The 17,064-nt window shown below is 42.8% G+C and overlaps 1 protein-coding gene across 3 annotated transcripts in view; it reads left to right on the forward strand.

The window, feature by feature from the left end:
* The window catches only part of CTBP2 (C-terminal binding protein 2), a 283,650-nt gene that overhangs the window by 223,274 nt on the left and 43,312 nt on the right, over window positions 1-17,064 (forward strand). For all 3 annotated transcript variants that reach the window (XM_086900265.1, XM_086900264.1, XM_086900266.1), the window contains one exon: window positions 5,227-5,386. In XM_086900265.1, the coding sequence (XP_086756391.1) occupies window positions 5,329-5,386 (58 nt within the window). In that variant the 5' untranslated portion in view covers window positions 5,227-5,328. The remainder of the gene's footprint in view (window positions 1-5,226; window positions 5,387-17,064) is intronic.

Here is a 17,064-nt window from a genome sequence, read left to right on the forward strand (position 1 = left end):
ACCAGTTACCACCAAGAATATTGCCTCTACCCCAGCCAAACCCAAGGTGTGATTTACAGACAGGATAGTTCTCCCCAAAAAAATGAGAAAAAGCCTTTTATTTTTTTTTTTTCTTCCCCTAGCATTCTATTTCACATGCAGTGGCTGAGTGTGTTTAGTGGAGCGGGAGAAGTCAAACCCTGGCCATACAGAAACTCTGTGATTCTTCTTCCTAACTGAGGGGGTTTGTATCTCTCAGGCATTATTAAAAAAAAAAAAAAAAAGTATTTTGGGTAATGAAATTCTATGTTTGTTCTCACTATTTGTGTAAATGTTTAATCTATTTTTGGTTCCTGCTGGGCTATTTGGTTTAATGGTGTCTTAACATTGTGAGCTTCCCGTGTTGTCTTATTGTGCTTTAAAAGACGAGATCCCAAAAACCCGTCCCCAGCAGGACTGTGCTGTCTGTCCCTTCCCTTCCGTGCTTCCCTCCTCCTCTGCAGTCTCAGAGAGAGGGGCAGGTGATGGGGGCTGAGCAGGGCATCACACTTAGGGCTGGATGGGAGGAGGGATGGCAGAGTGTTCTGCAAGAGCTCCTCCTGCATTGTGCCGTCTCCTTTGTCCGCTTCCCTCCCCTGTCATTATCTCTGCGTGTCTCCTGCTTTCTTTTCCCTGCCTTGCTTTTCTTACACCGAACTCTGGTTCCCAGCCCCTCCTGCCTTCCTCTCAGGAGATGAAATGCTGAGCAGTGGGAATGGCCAGAGCTCAGGACAGCAAACACCCAGGGATGCTGACACAGGGCTGGAGCAGTTCACAGCTCCAGGGGCTGTTCTTGCATTCGAATCTCAATTCAAGTGTGATCGAGCTTTGAAAAACTGGACCTTTACACGAAGGAGGATACAGGGAGAGCTGCCCATGGCATCAGCGGATACTGACTTCAACAATTCTGCTTGGGCATCCTGCTCTGCTTCCAGCTGAGAGGACTGATGTTCTACAGTAATCATGAGTACAAAACCTTCTCCAGAAACCTCTTTTTTCCTGAGAGCCTACAAAATATCCAGCAGCACCATCAAAAGATTTGGACTTGTTGAAGTAAGGAATTGTACATGTGAAAACAATGTACAATTGTTTGTACATTAGTGGGTACACTACTACCCAGTGTAGATGTGAGGAAAGAAAGATGGAATTTTTCCTTTGCTGTTTGGAAATGGGACCTTTTGCAGTTTGTGGAGCTGGTAGTTTTCTGCAGTAGAGACTCTCCATTTTGTTGCTGCCATATTTCACAGAGAGTAGAAAATATAGTCAGTTGGTTTGTCACAGAACAGGGTGTAGGGAACACCATCCTGCTTTCCCAAGGCTGTGCACAGACAGGGAACGTGTGAGATGTTGTCTCTGGAACACTGGAAAGGGCATCTCGTAATCACCTGCCAGGTTCTGGGTGTTTTGGTGGCAGTGCCTGTGATGGATGCTCTAAAATAGATGTTGCCCACCGGCACAGGTTTCCCAGAGAAGCTATGGATGCTCCATCCCTGGAATTGTTCAAGGCCAGGTTGGACGGGGCTTGGAGCAACCTGGCATAGTGGAAGATGTCCCTGCCCATGGCAGGGGGTTAGAACTGGTTCATCTTTAAGGTTCCTTCCATCCCAAACCCTTCCATGGTTCTGTGATTGATGTTTGTGCTCCTGCCCAACCTCCATGTGCCATAAAAAGATGATACAAAAGTGCAAGTCGAGAAAAAGCTTAAAAGACAGAATGTTCTTCATAAAATCACTTTTTTCTCTCTTTTATCTAACTGTGCATCTTATTTTGGAAGATCACCTTTATTTCTTTTAATTTTCCATCAAAAGATGGGATAAAAAATATAATATGGCTTTTTCTGCACTCATTTTCTGGCTCATGGATTGTGCCCTTTAACAGGCAGCATTTAGAAGCTATTTAAATGTGTTACGTCAGGATTGGGTTTTTTCCCTAAAGTGGTGTATTTAAGTAAATTCCTTCCTTAAATAAATAAACAAAGAGCCACTGGGCTATCATGTCCGAGGGTTTTCAAGAGAATCTACATTTTGAAAGACACTGTTGGAGGCTAACACAGCCATGCAATTACTGTATGTAAATCACTTCACTTGTTTCCTAATCTTGCTGAAGACGAAGTACAATTTTTGTGCGTGTGCCTCTCCCTCTCAAATTTCCTTAGACAATGAGGTTTTCTTGTCTTTTAATTGCTGACCATGATTTTTGTTCTGCCTAGCCTGATTGTGTTTATTTTATGGTGGGGGACATTTAACTTTGTGATTGTTTTGGGATTGGGTTGGCTGTAGAAACCATTGGGGATAGACTGAAGTTGGGTGCACAACTAATTGCGTCTTCCATCCCACTAATGGAAGAACTGCTTTCTTAATTACAGCCTGATGCAAAGGCCAGAGAATATCCTCTTGTTTCTGTGCCCCACACATCTGATTTTCTCCATTTTATCCATCCCTGCCAAATCCTGCTCAGCAGCTCCTGCCACATTTTTAATAAGTCTTCTGAGCTGGGCTTTTATTGTGGTTGGTACCACCACAGACACCTGTCAGACAAAGATGGGGAAGTTCATATCATTAGGAAAGAGCTCATTCATGGGCATTACATTAAGCTGTGTGGGACTCTGATGAGCAGTAATTTCTCTGATTGTTATTAGTTTCTTTTGTAGGAAGTTTTCCTCCAGGGAGTAATGCAGGGAATTGAGATGGCTGGGAAAAAAAACAACCAACTTTAATGGACGCATTCGTCCATCAGAAAATGCACTCTGTCAGAATTAAGGACACTTTGCAAATTGGTTTTGTTTGGGGAAGTAAAGGGGGAAAGAGTTGCAGCCCCAAGATAGTGAACCATTTGAGTGTTTTCAGATCAAAATGGTAACTTTTTCTCTTCTGATGTGGTTTTTTTCTTTATAATCTGGTACTTCTCCCTGAAATTGGATTGGGATAAAAAAAATCATGTGTGTGTCTGTAAATGTTGATCACGGAAATGCCATTAGCTACTTGGGCTTTAGCTACACTAACAGCTTCATTTTTGTTGCATGAAATACTTTGACTGTACCAAGCTTCTGCCTCCGGAATGGAAGTTTTCTGCATCTTCTTTTGAATGTTGCATCAATTTTTAATATGAGTGGGAATCGTGCTCTTTAGCATCCCTATGTTTAAAAAAAATCAATTAATTATTGCTATAAATCTCAGTGATTATGCTGCAGTTGTGCTGCTGGGAAATTGGCCATTAACTACCAGGAAATCGCCGATCATCCCTTAGTTGGAATTCAGCTGTACCGACACGAGGCTTTTCCTTTTGGAAATTAACTATCAATGTGATGCATAATTGATAACCATTTATAATGATAACAATAATCTCCATGAAATTGTCATCCCAGAGTGCAGCAGCTTTGTTAGAGCTTTTACCCCTCGCACGCTCAGCCCGCTGCTCTGGTTAACTGGGTTTTCTGGGAAGTTATTGGAATGTTTTTAGGAGAGCCAGTGCTGGTGCAGGAGAATAAAATGCAGAGTAGAAATGCCTGACTGAGCTATGTGAACCTGCAGGGATGCTCCAGAGCATGAGTTAAATGTTGCTATTGCTTCTCTGCACAAGGGGAATCAAAACTCCAGGTTACAAACATTGCCCAAAGTCCACTTCTGGATATCAACCTGGATTTTCTGGTGTGGTGTCTTCTCTCATGTCCTGCATTTCATCAACCAGACGATTTTTTGGTTTGTCACAAAAATTTTGTTTGCAAATGCTGCAGTGTGAAAATTCAGCTGCTGGAGAGGAGCTGTTTGGGGGTCAGTTTGAATGAATGGTGCCAAGTTTGTGGTTACTGCTGGCTTTTCAGAATGTTTTTCAATTTTTTTAAACCACTCTAGTGTATGTGGGCAGAGAGGTTGGGACTTTGCAGGGTGATACAGATGGCCACTCAGGAGAGGGTTTCTTGCTGTGCTTGCACTCATTTCTCCCTTCCTCTTCCCCTCCTTTCCGTGCAAAGCTTCTGAAAATGTGGTGGTGCTTTGCTTTGCCTCTAGAAATCACAGATTTACACTAATTCTGTTTTTCTGGTGCCATGCAGTGAGTGGTGGATGGCTGGTGGGGCCAAAGGCCTTTCTTGAGCAAGATCCCTCCTTGGGAAGGTTTGTAGCTGTTATCAGGGTCATCTGTCCTCACCTTAAAAAACAAAAGAGAATATTGAATCAGCAGTTGCATAAAAGTGTGTGTTACATTGGATTGCTGGAATTCACTTGTCAGCATGAGACCTCTTCTTCCATGTCTTGATTCATGACTGCTGTTGTGGAACTTGCTTTGAAAAACTCTCACCTGGGTTTTACATCAAAAAATCAAACCTGGTAGACGTACCACAACAGCACAATCAGAGGCTGCAGCTGAGCTCAGGTCTGCGTTCAGAGATTAAACAAACCTTTGGCACTCTGTAGGAGCAAAACTTGTCAGACCTGAGAGTATCCATTAAGGGTCTTCATCTGTGCCACCAAAATGCAGAAAACCTTTAGTAGTTGTCCTTTTAGAGAGCATTTCTTGTCAATCAGCCACACACGTGGCTACATGGATCATTTTATCTCACTGGCACTGAAAACATGTGCACTAGAAATGGAGTTTAAGGTTTAAGGTTGGCCCTTCAAGTATGAGGGCAAGGACAGGCTGCAGTGACAGCTGGAATATACATCAAGGTCTTCTTGTAAATTCAAGGTTCATTGATGACTTTTACAGGGCAAGGTTTAAATATGAAAGTGTTTTGTATATGAAAGTACTAGCAGAGTACAAAGAACTACTTTGCCTGCGTTATATGGTCTCTAAGAATCTTTCAGCATCTGTGAGCCTACAAAACAACCTCATGCATTTTATCACACAGATTTTTCAGTCAGAAATAAAACTGGGAAGTCCATGCAGTGCTTTGGCAGTTCCTGTGTACAAGGCTGGTTTTCTGAATCGCAGTGAGGATAAAGAGACTGATTTGTGGTGCCAGATGTGTGACTTCTGAGGTGCAAACTCAGATCTGTCCTTTCCAAAACCTGCTCTGTTGTTGGGCACAGGCAGATCTCATCTGGTGAGACGCTGGTTTGGGCTGGAAAGGGCCTTAAAGCCCATCTCATTCCATCCCCTGCCTGGGACACTTTCCATTGTCCCAGGTTTTGAGCCTCATCCACCCTGTCCTTGGGTACTTCTAGGGATGGGAAGTCAACAAATCTTAAGAATCCTCTCCTTTCCCTGCAGGATCCACAGTGGCGGTATGCACGCCGATTCCTGTGAGTTTTCCTAAGCTCCTGGGGGACTGCTGTGCTTTTTGAGTCAGAAAGTTGCAAAATCCCATCAAGAATGGCACTTGTGGATAAACACAAAGTCAAGCGGCAGCGACTGGACAGAATTTGTGAAGGTAAGAGTGTGCTTTCATTTTTCTGACAGATGATTAGGGTAGAATATCTAATTTTTCCTTGTTTCTTTCAGTACTTAGGCATTAAGAGATCCAAACTCAGGGCTGGATTCCCTGTCCTCTCTGTAGGCTCAAAATACATTCACACTGTTCTGGTTACTCACTTGGAAATCATGTGTAGTCCTGTGAATAAGATTTTTGTTTAATTACCAGGTCACCTCCTCTTAACCTGATTTCTAGTAAAACAATGTGGTCTGTCCCAATTTAAAAGGCATTTTCTATCATCCTTAAAGAAAATGATGTAGAATTTAAGAGTTATTGTTCTTATGGTTTAGAGAACATTGTTGTAACAGGTTTTATTTGGTTGGTGTGGGGGGGTCAGGCAGGTTTGCTGCAATTCTTCATTCATGGCGTGTTACAGTGTCTCAGCACAGGTGACTTTTACTTTTGAGAGTAATTTTCCAGCAGAAAAAGTTTTTAGGAAACATTTTCTATTGCAGCACACATGGTGTAAGTTACTTATGACAGAAATCAAGTGATGGCAAACGAGCTCTGACTTTCTGGTGTACACTCCAATAATTCTCCAATGCTCGTGCAAGTTCTGCCATCAGCAGCAAATGCAGAGCAGAGTTTTATTTTAGGAGGAATATTTCTTCAGAAGTTTCAGTGTTCAGCTGCTCTTGAGGAGATGGATAGTGGCCTGCAGGGTAACAATTTACTGTATTACTTGAATGCCAACGAGGTGAAATAAGATTTGGTGATGGATAAAAGCACAGGATGATGGATAAAACAGGGGAGTTGGGCCCTTTAGAGCAAAATGTATGGGGCTTTGTGGAGTTATCCAGTGTGAAATGCTGATCAGCAGGACAAGGGTGGATTTTGCCTTGATTTTTCTGTGTTATATACTGCTTACTCTACACTGCTGCTGTTTTAAACTCATCCTAAGTTACATATCTCTTTTAATTTTGCTCTGTTAAGTTTGGACAAGGGGAGACAAAGCAGAGGAGATGAGTTAGGAGGGAATATCCAGAGTGTGCTGCAGTGTGGAGCTGCCTCTTCTACTGAATGTCATAAACACTCAGGTGTAGCACACTATCTCATCTTCAAAACTTACTTTGAACTTGACTTAAAAGAGTTCTATCAGCTGAGCCTGGATTTTCAAAAGCTGCCTTCCTGGTTTGATGTTTACCATCAGATCTAGTTGCTGAGTGTACAAGAAATTCAAAAGGATCATACGACAAACCTGCTAACGGAGCTTTAGATGTGATTGAAGTTTAGATTATTTTTCTCTGATATATGAGCTTTTTTCTTCTTTCTTGGTCAAAAGATATTCTTTTCTAATCTGTAAATGTGCAGGAGACATAACTTCTTTAAGTATACTTTGTCATTTGCTACTGGGTTTGTAATTTGATGGAAATGATGGGAGACGCTGTTGTGTTGTATTTGGAAGCAACAGACAAGGACTGGGTGTGAGAAGCACTGTAAAAATTACCTTGAAAAATGCAAAAAGCTTTGGATTTGCCAAAACACTAGATTTATAGGACAGCTGAATACTCTACTGGCCTCTCTGATGGCTATTTTTTACTACAGGCTCCTAATCTTGGATTATAGCATAGAAAAACACTGAAAGGGGCCATTCCAGCTGCTGTGAAAACATGCTTTGAAAATAAAAAAAAGATCATTTTTCGTGGTTTTGTCTTGAAAGGTATATGGAATAATCAGTGAGAGGTGATGAGAAATTAGGGAACTAGTTCAGCAGATGGAAGAGAGGAGTCTTTGCAAACAGAGTTGTGTTCAGTGAGAAGAATCTATTACTCCATCAAGCTTATGTGGTCCAAAATAGTTGCTTTTAATGATTTCCTGTTCTGTGGAAGCACTTAAGGAGCTTTTCCCTCTAAATGTGAATGGGATACAAAGCTGCATTTACCTGATGAAAGACTGAATGTCTGGTAGCACAGAGGTGGATTTCTGTGCTTTTCCTGAAGTTGCAGATACCATCCCTTTTACTACTCCCCACACAAACCCTTGCAGAGTTTGCTAGGAATGGACTTTATTCCATCCCCAGCAGGATGGGGCCAGGTCTGGAGGTGAAATAATCCTCAAGCTACATATTGTAATCACTGCCCAAACTGCCAGACAGATTCTTCTTCCTGCAGGCTTACTGAAACCATAACCAGACACATGTTGAGGGAAATGCCTTACAAACTGTCGGCGCATTAAAAGAGTTTATTAAGGAGTTGCAGTGTTTGTATGACTCTGTTAAACGTACATCTGGTGTGGAAAAATAATCCAAGCCATGCAAGGAGGTGGTATAGTTTAAAAAGCCAGTTCACAGCCTTTACAGGCAGGTTTATGAGTCTTCCAAAGAGAGGAGCTGTGCAGTCTCAGTGCGTGGCTCAGCTTCACCAGCTCCTCTGGTTTTGGTTGTTTAAATATATATTTATGACATTTTTGTATGACAGTGTTACTTTTTGCTCTGAGCAGGCTGGAAGATGAGAGCTTTTTGACCAGGTTACAGATTTTGATCTGTAGAGGAATATGGGTGGGATAAAGGTCCAGACTTGAGGGGATAAAGAAATTTCAGGGCAGCAGCCTGCAGCAAAGACATTTTGAATAGTCTGTCAGCAATTAAGTGGGCTGGTGATGCCCATCCAAATGAAGTTGGACTGTGCTCACAGTGGTCTTGGCTTACCCATTTCTTTCTCTTCTGGTTGTCCCAGAGACTTTGGGTGCCTGTTCTGTAATTGGATCCATATGGGTGGCAGGATGGACCCATTGAATGGCTGGGGTTTTTGCAAATAATATATGCAGAGTGGTTTATATAATTCCTGTTTGTGGAATTGTGTCTTATTCCATAGTGGGTCAAAGTATGCTTTAGAGGTGGAGCTGCTGGTGCTGTGTGGAGTCAGACTTGTCCAGCAGCCCCTCTTTTGGGTCCTGTTCCCATGAGCTTGTGATTTTGCCACATTTAAAATTCGTTTGAGCTGAAATTTTCCATTCCATGACGGGTTTTTGCCTCAGGGTGAATGAAGAAAAAAAGAATTCCAGCAAAAATCGTGGAGCTGCGTCCGAGTGGGAGATGGAGAGGGAGGGATGTTGGCTTTGCTGTGTGTGAAACAAAGCCGAGGCACAATCCTGCAGCCATGGATGTGGAGCTGCCAGACCCGCCTGCTCTGCCTGCGATGGAAAGGGCCTGAATTTTGCAGCCAAGTTGCTGTGTGTAGGAGTGGGCTCGTTCCCAACTGGTGCAGTTTCCAGCCTTCCAAAGACAAGGCAGCAAAAGCCCTCAGGGCAGAAGCTCACCTGCCTTTCATTTAGGAAACAACAAAGAGATTAGATGTAATTTTTTCTTTGCTGGCTGTGGCAGAACAAGGTGTCTGACAGTGCCTTCAAGAAACCCCACACTCAAAAGACCATGGCACTCCTGGTGCATGGCATCTGTCCCTCCCACGGGACTCCAGTGCTCACACACAGCAGTCCTGGGCAAGGAAATAACTTACAGCATCATTTTTGCTGCTTGCTCAGCTGATCTTTATCCTGTGCTTCTGTCAATATGGTTAAACAAATATTAAACATCACCAGGAGCTAGGCAGGGAGTGAGAGCAGCCCATCCACAGCTGCTGGTTGTGTCTCTGGGAGCAGGCTGGGGACAAGGTACTGTGGCACTGTGTCATTTCCTTGTTGAATGTCAAAACTCAACAGTCAAGGCAGGATGGCAACATCTTGTCTGTGTGTAGAACTCGGGTTTCCCAACACCCCTGAATTCCTCTGTGGTGATCCCAAATGCTGCCTCTGCTCCAGACCATTGCAGCTCTGCCAGCCTGTCTTGCACACCAGTGGCACAGAACTGGAAAGCCTGGCTTTAGAGGTTAGAGTTTGCACTAACATATATGAGTCAGTTAGGCTTTCAACACATGCCCCAAAAGTGGCAGCCCTGAGATGAGCAAGAAGCAAAGTGAAAAAATAATTGCAAGGCCAAGCGAGCCCAGACATTTTCTGACAGTTTTTGCTCCAGGATTTGTCATTATCCAGTGGGAAATCATGTCCTTACATGTCAGTTTGTGCCACCAAAGTTGTCTGTACTTTGCAAAATAGAGCTGTTTGTAGGGCAAACAAGCCATCCATATTCTTTGTTTTCTTTCAGATCCTTTGATATATCTGATGGCTGATAAATGCCAGCACAGTCACATAAGTGACTTTGCAGTGCTTAATGCACGGCTCTCTGGCTTTTTGACTTACTGCCTTACATTCTGAGTGGCACCCTGGTGTCCTCTTTGGCTGAGGCTTCTGTGATCATACTTCCTGTGGGAATTCCTCATGTATTTACCTTCCAGCCACTGTAGTATCTGTGTGTGGCCGTGACTCGGCACATATCCTGGTTTCTCTGTGGGAATGTGACCCTGCCATGGTTACTGAAGCCTTTTGGGTGGGTCTGAGTCCTTGATGCAATAATTTGTCTTGCAAACCTTGAACAGGCACCTTCCCATGACACACTGTCCAGCTGGGATCGTGGAATTCTAGGGTGAGTGAAGGGGCTGCCCAGGGAGGTTGGGAGTCCCCAACCCTGCAGGTGTCCAAGAAAGGGCTGGACTGGTGTTTGGTGACAAGGTGGGGATTGATCACAGCTTGAGCTCATGGTCTCAGAGGTCTTTCCAACCTCAATTATTCCATGAAATAGAGGAGGGAATTTGGGGTAGGAATTGATGCTTTCAACATCACCAAAGTTATCTGCTGTGGCTGCATCAGGCTGGTTAATTAATTTCAAGGGTGGACAGAAATTTTGTATTCCACTCCTCCCCCTGTGACAGAAGTCAGTGCAGACCATATCCAGTGATATTTGAATAAATATCTACGGCAGGGATGCTTTTTACCTCTTTATTTCAGTTTATCCTCCACAGAAGTGGACTTAATAATCACAATGTCAATTATTGCTTATTGTGCACTTCCTTGTTGTTAAAAAAAACCCCACACTAACCCTCAACAGAAGTGCCCCTGAAGAACTGTGATGTTTCTGGCTTTTCAGGAGTATTTAAAAAATATGTCCCTGAGGTCTGGGATCACACACCACTAACAGCAGACTGTGGAACAGGTTCTTATTCACTACCACAGTCCACTCATGCTAAAAGATAGAGGAACCTTGCTCCAGGAACCTAAAGGGGAAATACACATTAAAAATACAAGTCTGGAAAGTGACTGCCTCCAATTCTTGCTGCATTGTATAGCACAACAGTAGCCAAAATGAGTGCATTTGACATTTGGGTGGAGGAATTTTCTTCCATTCTTGCAAATTTGCACACCAAGTAGCATCTGATAATACTTATTTTTACTGCTTAGAAATAGAATCTTATTATCTCAGGAAATCCTTATCACCACTAGGCATTTGATGAGAAACAATGAGTTAAAGATGATATCAAGCACGGAAGAAACCGCTTGTCCTGAGTAAAAGTGGCTTATTTAGAATAAATGTAGACTTTTTTTATCTGGTGGATTTGAGTGTCTTTGTTCTATGAATATAAAACACAGTACAAGGATTTCCCCCCCACAATAAAGCTTTTTGTATTTTTTTTTTTAAGTTTCCACCTCAAAGCACATAAACTATCAGGCTTTTAAGGAAGGGTTGCTTACCACATTTAGCCTAGAGAAAAAGCAGTATTAGCTTGTCAGATCTTCTGCCATTGCACCCTGTGCTGATTTATGCAAACTGAAGATCTGTCTGGCTGCTCCTGATGTTTTGCTTTTCCAAAATTGCATCTTTGGCTCTTACGGAGGTTTCAGAACATCACTTCAAATTCATACAAAAGCTGGAGTACACCTCTTTTTTTACCAGTGAAAAGTAATTCTCTTAATTATCCCTTCTGTGATAGAAGCATGGCATATTTGGGAATTACTTGTCATTAATACATTTTGTTAAAATTGTAAGATTTTTTTTAAAAAATGGACAGTATCCTGTGGATGAAGAAAGTTCAAGCAATCTCAGTGGGTTTACAGATATTTTTCAAGCTTATTGACCTTATTCCATGGTTTTTAACCCTTTTGCTGTGCTGAATCAAGAGCTCTCTATGCTTGTACGAGTCCTGTTTGTGCTTTGGGATGGAGCTCGTATCCAGGGGTGTGCTCTTGTCCTTGCATGGATGCACAGGCTGCTCCAGTAGCTTCCAGTCCTGTGTGGATGATTTTCCTGTCCATTCCCTCCTGTGACATTCCACAGGGGAATGTGCATGACAAGATGTAGGACTGGAGCCAGATACGAAGCCAGTCTGACAAAATGCCCCAGGCATCCAGGCAAGAGTAAGACACATTTAGATAAGGTTACAGACAAAAATTCCATTAATTTGGTGTGCATCATAGTAGATGTGTGGCTCAAGCTGTTGCAGGAGGGAGAATTCCCCTTTCCCTGGACTTTATATGCATCAAAATAGGAAAAAATAACTTCTGTTGTGTTCTCCTTGTGTTTAAACCCATTGATGGGAACTTAATATGTGTTTAACTCTTAATTCTGCCTTGTATTTCTCCATTTTCCCCAGCCTCCAGACAAGGTTCCGTGTAACACGCTTTACAACTTCGTGTCATTAATTAAGAAACAATTACAGCTGATGACTTCAATACCATCAACTTAATTCCCATCCTTACCACATTTCCCATTTAAATTAACTGGTTTAGGGATTAACATGTTGTCATCATATCGTTGGGGTTTTTTTTTCCTTCTCCTCACTCTAAATCCTCCCCAGCATTTAAAAGATTACTCAGAAAAGTGATAATATTCCCAGAATATTCACTGGGAAGGGGCTGTTGGAGCAGGGCCTTGGGGCAGCCCTGGTGCCTCTTCCCAAGCTCTGGAATGCTGCAGAAGCTGCCTCCAGCATCCAGGGGGTGGAATTTGGCTGCTTCCAAATATGTGATGAGAAACAATCCGTCCCCAGGGGCAGATGAGAACAGGATGGGGTCTCCTTCAAAATACCAGAAAAAAAACTTATATCTGACTCCTAAATTACACTTTTTCAGGGACTGATGGTGTTTGGATCTGGACCAGTCTTTTCAAATTTATCCTGATTTCCTGAATATTTGCTGGTAAATTTTTTGACAGGAGTAGGACATCTGGCTATACTAAAATAAAGCTGCAGGGAAACACATTACACAACTTTTATATTTTTTGCTCTCCACAAACAGATTTAATGGATTGAAGTGCCAAAACAGTGAAGGTTTTCATTAGAGAGCTTTCTTCAAAGAGCAAGTTTTGAGTTGGTTTTGCATTGCTTAAAATTGAAGGGCATTGATCATTTCTTAGTGACGCTTTTATACAGCCCATTAGCTTAACACTATTAATTTGTTTTTTCTTTTTTTTTCTTAGATTATCTTTTTAATTTTTATTTAAAACAAAGCACTCTCTGCTGCCATCTAGCACCTCAAAACTTAGTAAACAGGTCAAGTTCACAAAACAACCTTAGTATAGATTGACACCCATTTTTGAGAAACAACTGTGTTGCTGTTGATCATGATACAGATATTTGATTAACTCAGCAAATGAAGATGAGCAAGGCTGCTGAGGGAACATGGTAAAATATAGCTCATTTTTGGTGGTTTGCAATACAACAGGACAAAAGACCAGTTCTTTAAAAGAGCAAGGCATAAATGCTTTTTTAGCTGAAGTAATATTTCCTCCAGTTTGGTTTTGGTTTTCATCTGCTACGGGTGTGAAAGAGAAGAACACGTTTCAAGCTCTTGGCATCATCAGGGGAAGTAAGGTAGAGAGACACCCTGAACCCCAGCCTGTTTATCTCCCCAGGCCCTTGTTACAGTCTAGTAATTAATTATTTTCTATGCAAAGCCCAGGCATGCATGGCAGAGTTCAGATTTACAATATATATTCATTTAACAGTGGATTTCTCAACTGCTTTCTGGGACAGATATAATTCCCATGCTTTTCATTACACATGCTGTTCAAATCTTGATCCTGAATTCTTATTAAAAATGATGAGATTTGACCTCAAAGTCTAATACCCAGTTTTGGAGACAAGGTGCTTGATGTGATTTCCAGAGGATTATTTTTAAGAGCATTCGTAGATTAGATCTTTGCGAATGGTTGAGGGATGTGCCCAATGAACCTTGTCTGCTGCTTTTCACCCGCCCTTCAGCATCCAGATTGATTTTTATTTTGCAGTCCTTGAGACTGTGTAGCTGTGTGCTGTAGGGATACATCTGATGTTTTTATTATCCTTTTGTTGATGCAGGAATGTGACAGTGCTGTTTCTGCCAACTTTTATTGGAGTTTCCCTATACTTAAAGGCAAAATGGTTTCTGATTGAAGTTTGAAGAGCTTGTAAGGCTCATTCCAATGGCTCAAAGTGTGTTTTACAGCTGCACTTCTCCTTTTTAGCTGCAAGTGTGTTTTAGATGATTGCTGCCTTCCAGCATTTGTTACCTGCAGTTTGATTTTCTTCCTGGAGGGCAAATCATGGAATGGTTTGGGTTGGAAGGGACCTTAAAGACCATCTAGTTCAACCTACTGCCATGGGCAGGGACACCTTCCCCTGTCCCAGATTGCTCCAAGCCCCATCCAACCCAGCCTTGGACACTTGCAGGGATGGGATTTCTACAGTTTCTCAGGGCAACCTCCAGGGCTTTCCCAGGGGAGCAGGATAACAGGAGGTGATAAGTCACTATGTGCTCACTGGGGTGCTTCTGGCACATACTTCATTCTAAAATAAATAGAAGATAATTCATAGAATCACAGAATGTCCTGAGCTGGAAGGGACCCACAGGAATCGGTGAGTCCAGCTCCTGGCCTGGCACAGACACCCCAGTAAACCCATCCTGTGCAACCCTGAGAGCATTGTCCAAACACTCCTGGAGCTCTGGCAGCCTCGGGGCTGTGACTGTTCCCTGTTCAGTGCCCAGCACCCTCTGGGAAAGAACCTTTCCTGAAACCCAACCTAAACCTTCCCTGACACAGCTCCAGCCATTCCCTCTTACCACAGGGAAAACTGGGGTGAGGCACCCATCTGTCAAAGGAGATATCCAGATGGAGAGTTGTTGTGTGGCAGTGACTGCAGGCATGGCTGGCTGGCCATGAGCGTGGAAAGGAGCACATCTCCCACATCCAGCCCCTTCCATCCAAAGATCAGCACAAAACAGCACTGGAGAGGCAGCTCCACAGGGATGAAGGGAAAGGTCACTCATTGCTTTTCATTAGATGCTTCCATGCACCTTCTCAGCACAGCGCTGGCTGGTGGGAGTGGAAAAAGCCTCACATCCTCTCCTCACATTGGCTTGTGGGGTTTTGGGGGAATTTTTGGGGGATGATGTGGAAGGGCACTGCAATACGGTGTCACCAGCTTGGAGAGGAAACGTCAGCTGGCTTTGGCATGAGAGGTTCTTTGCTGTGCGTTTGTTGGGGTCCTGTATCAACCTTTTATTGGGTGCCTGGGCCCAGTCGTGTGTCCCTGATGGGAATGGTGACTGAACCCAGCCACCAGTCCCAGTTTGTGCGTCACATTTCAGGGCAGCGTGTGCTCGTGCGTTCCTGGAGCCTGTCACGCCAACGGTTGTGGCACATTCTATCCCAGCACTTAGGAATTGAGTTACAAACAGACATAAGCTCTTGGGTTTTTTTGCTTTAAAGTCATCAAAATGCAGAATTCCATGAGGCAATGATTGTTTAATAACCGGCTGATCTTCAGAGTGTTTTGTTGTAAGGCACCAAGTTGGTGTTTGTGAGCGTTTTGTTGGAGTTACAAAGCATCGATGCTTTTGGTTTGGAAATTGGTAAAAGCATGTGGCAGGGCTTCAAGCGCTGAGTGCTTTCAGATGCTGTGCTGCTCCTTTGATTATTGAAAATGATTCCAGCACAATCCTGCTAATTTTCTCTTTGTGCTCCCTTAATTTCAGGAGACTGTTAAAAAGTCCATCTAGGCAGAGTGCTCATTGCCACTGTGAGGGAGATTTTGCAGAGCCAAATTTCAGCAAATGCAGTAGTTTCAAAGGATTTGGAGCATTTTCTTGCTGCTTTTCCACTCCCTTTTTTCTTTTTAATTTTGTTTCTTTTCAATTGGTGTGCATGTATGTGTGTGTGTGCATTACTCATACTGCATCCCATTCCTTTTCTTCTCCATAGCATCCATGGTACACCACAGCATAGAGCAGCTCATTTCTGCTTCCCTGGCATCCTGCAAGCTGAACATGGGAGGAGGATGTTCAGGAGAGGCTTCCCAAGCTTTGGGGGTCATTAGGCACAATCACAAGCAGTCCTTGAAAGCCCAGGCAGGGAGGGCAGGAGCATTTATCCTCCCCAGTGGCTTTGTACCTTGTCACCTGAAAACATATGACAAACATTGATTAATCTTAACACCAGCCAAGTGTGAGAGGTGTATATTATTATATTCCTCTTGATGGAAGGGGAATCAGCAAGTAAGAAATTAAGCAATTTACTCTCTGACAGTGGCAGAGCGAGGTATAAAGGCTGGTGTCCTGATACCTGCTCTCTCCATTAACAAGAGATGTATTTGTTCTCCAGAGGATTTTTCACTACCAGGGGTAGGATTCCTTTGCTTTTGAAAGAGAAATAGCCTTTCCCAGACTGCTGCATCTTACAGTTTTTGCCAGAAATTACATTTGGCACAGTTTCTGTTCCAGTCTCTCCCAGAAGAAAATAATTGGGAAGAAAACATCAGCATCTTAATCTACATCAAAAATGTTTTTCCTCAATATAAACATGATTTAAATTTATAGCTGAAATATATTTTAAAATAATAAGAAGCAAAACTAATCCAAATCTTTATTATTTTGCTGCACAGAATAATTTTTCCAGCAACGTGCTTTCAGAATCGGTAATGAAATGTTTTATATCAATATGAATGAAATTTTGCAGCCAACCTCTCCTGAGTGAGTGCTACAGACTCCAAAAAATGTTGTTTACACAGTTGTGTTGCAGATTTAGCATGCTGATTTCCTACCCTGGGTTTTAGGTGTAAAACACTTCCCTCATGGGAAGAGAACAGCACTTTGTAGCATTGCTTGTTTCACATCCATGGCAAGAGGGCTCCAGGCTCAGATTTCTTGCTGTCAGTTTTGAATGCAGTGTCTCAACAATGGGCCCACCTTTCTCCTACTCTGTCATCACCTTTTTTTCAGAGCAGACTTCTCTGGTCATTGTATCGTAACCAAATATTGTGGCTAAATTTACCATGTATGAGATCAATGCTAAACTGAAAATCAGGGTATTAAGTCAAAACTCTGCATTTTTCACGTGATCTGAAATACCAGGGCATTTAATCTCTTGATCAGCTTTTTTTTTTCTTCTTTCTGTGTGTGTTTTTTTTCTTTTTTTTTCCTTTCCCAAAATACCTCTAGAATTAAAAGATAAAGGGAGAATAAATTTTCTGCCTGTTCCACAGTCCTTGTCTCCCCCTCACGCTGAGGATGTGGGTGCTGGTGCCTCCTGCACTTCTGAGAAGCACAGTGGGATCAGTTACATCAGGTTGGGCCCCTGGGACTCTGGATCTTCTCCTGGCCATCCTGCTTGGGTCTGCATGCAGAAATAGGAACAGAATAATTTCATAGAATTTCACAGAATCACAGAGTGGTTTGGGTTGGAAGGGACCTTAAAGCTCATTCGGTCCCACCCCTTGCCATGGGCAGGGACACTTCCCACTATCCCAGTCCACTCCAAGCCCCATCCAGCCTGG

Source organism: Cyanistes caeruleus, chromosome 8 (genome assembly GCF_971803275.1).
Source record: "Cyanistes caeruleus chromosome 8, bCyaCae1.hap1.1, whole genome shotgun sequence".
Taxonomy (NCBI): Eukaryota; Metazoa; Chordata; class Aves; order Passeriformes; family Paridae; genus Cyanistes; species Cyanistes caeruleus.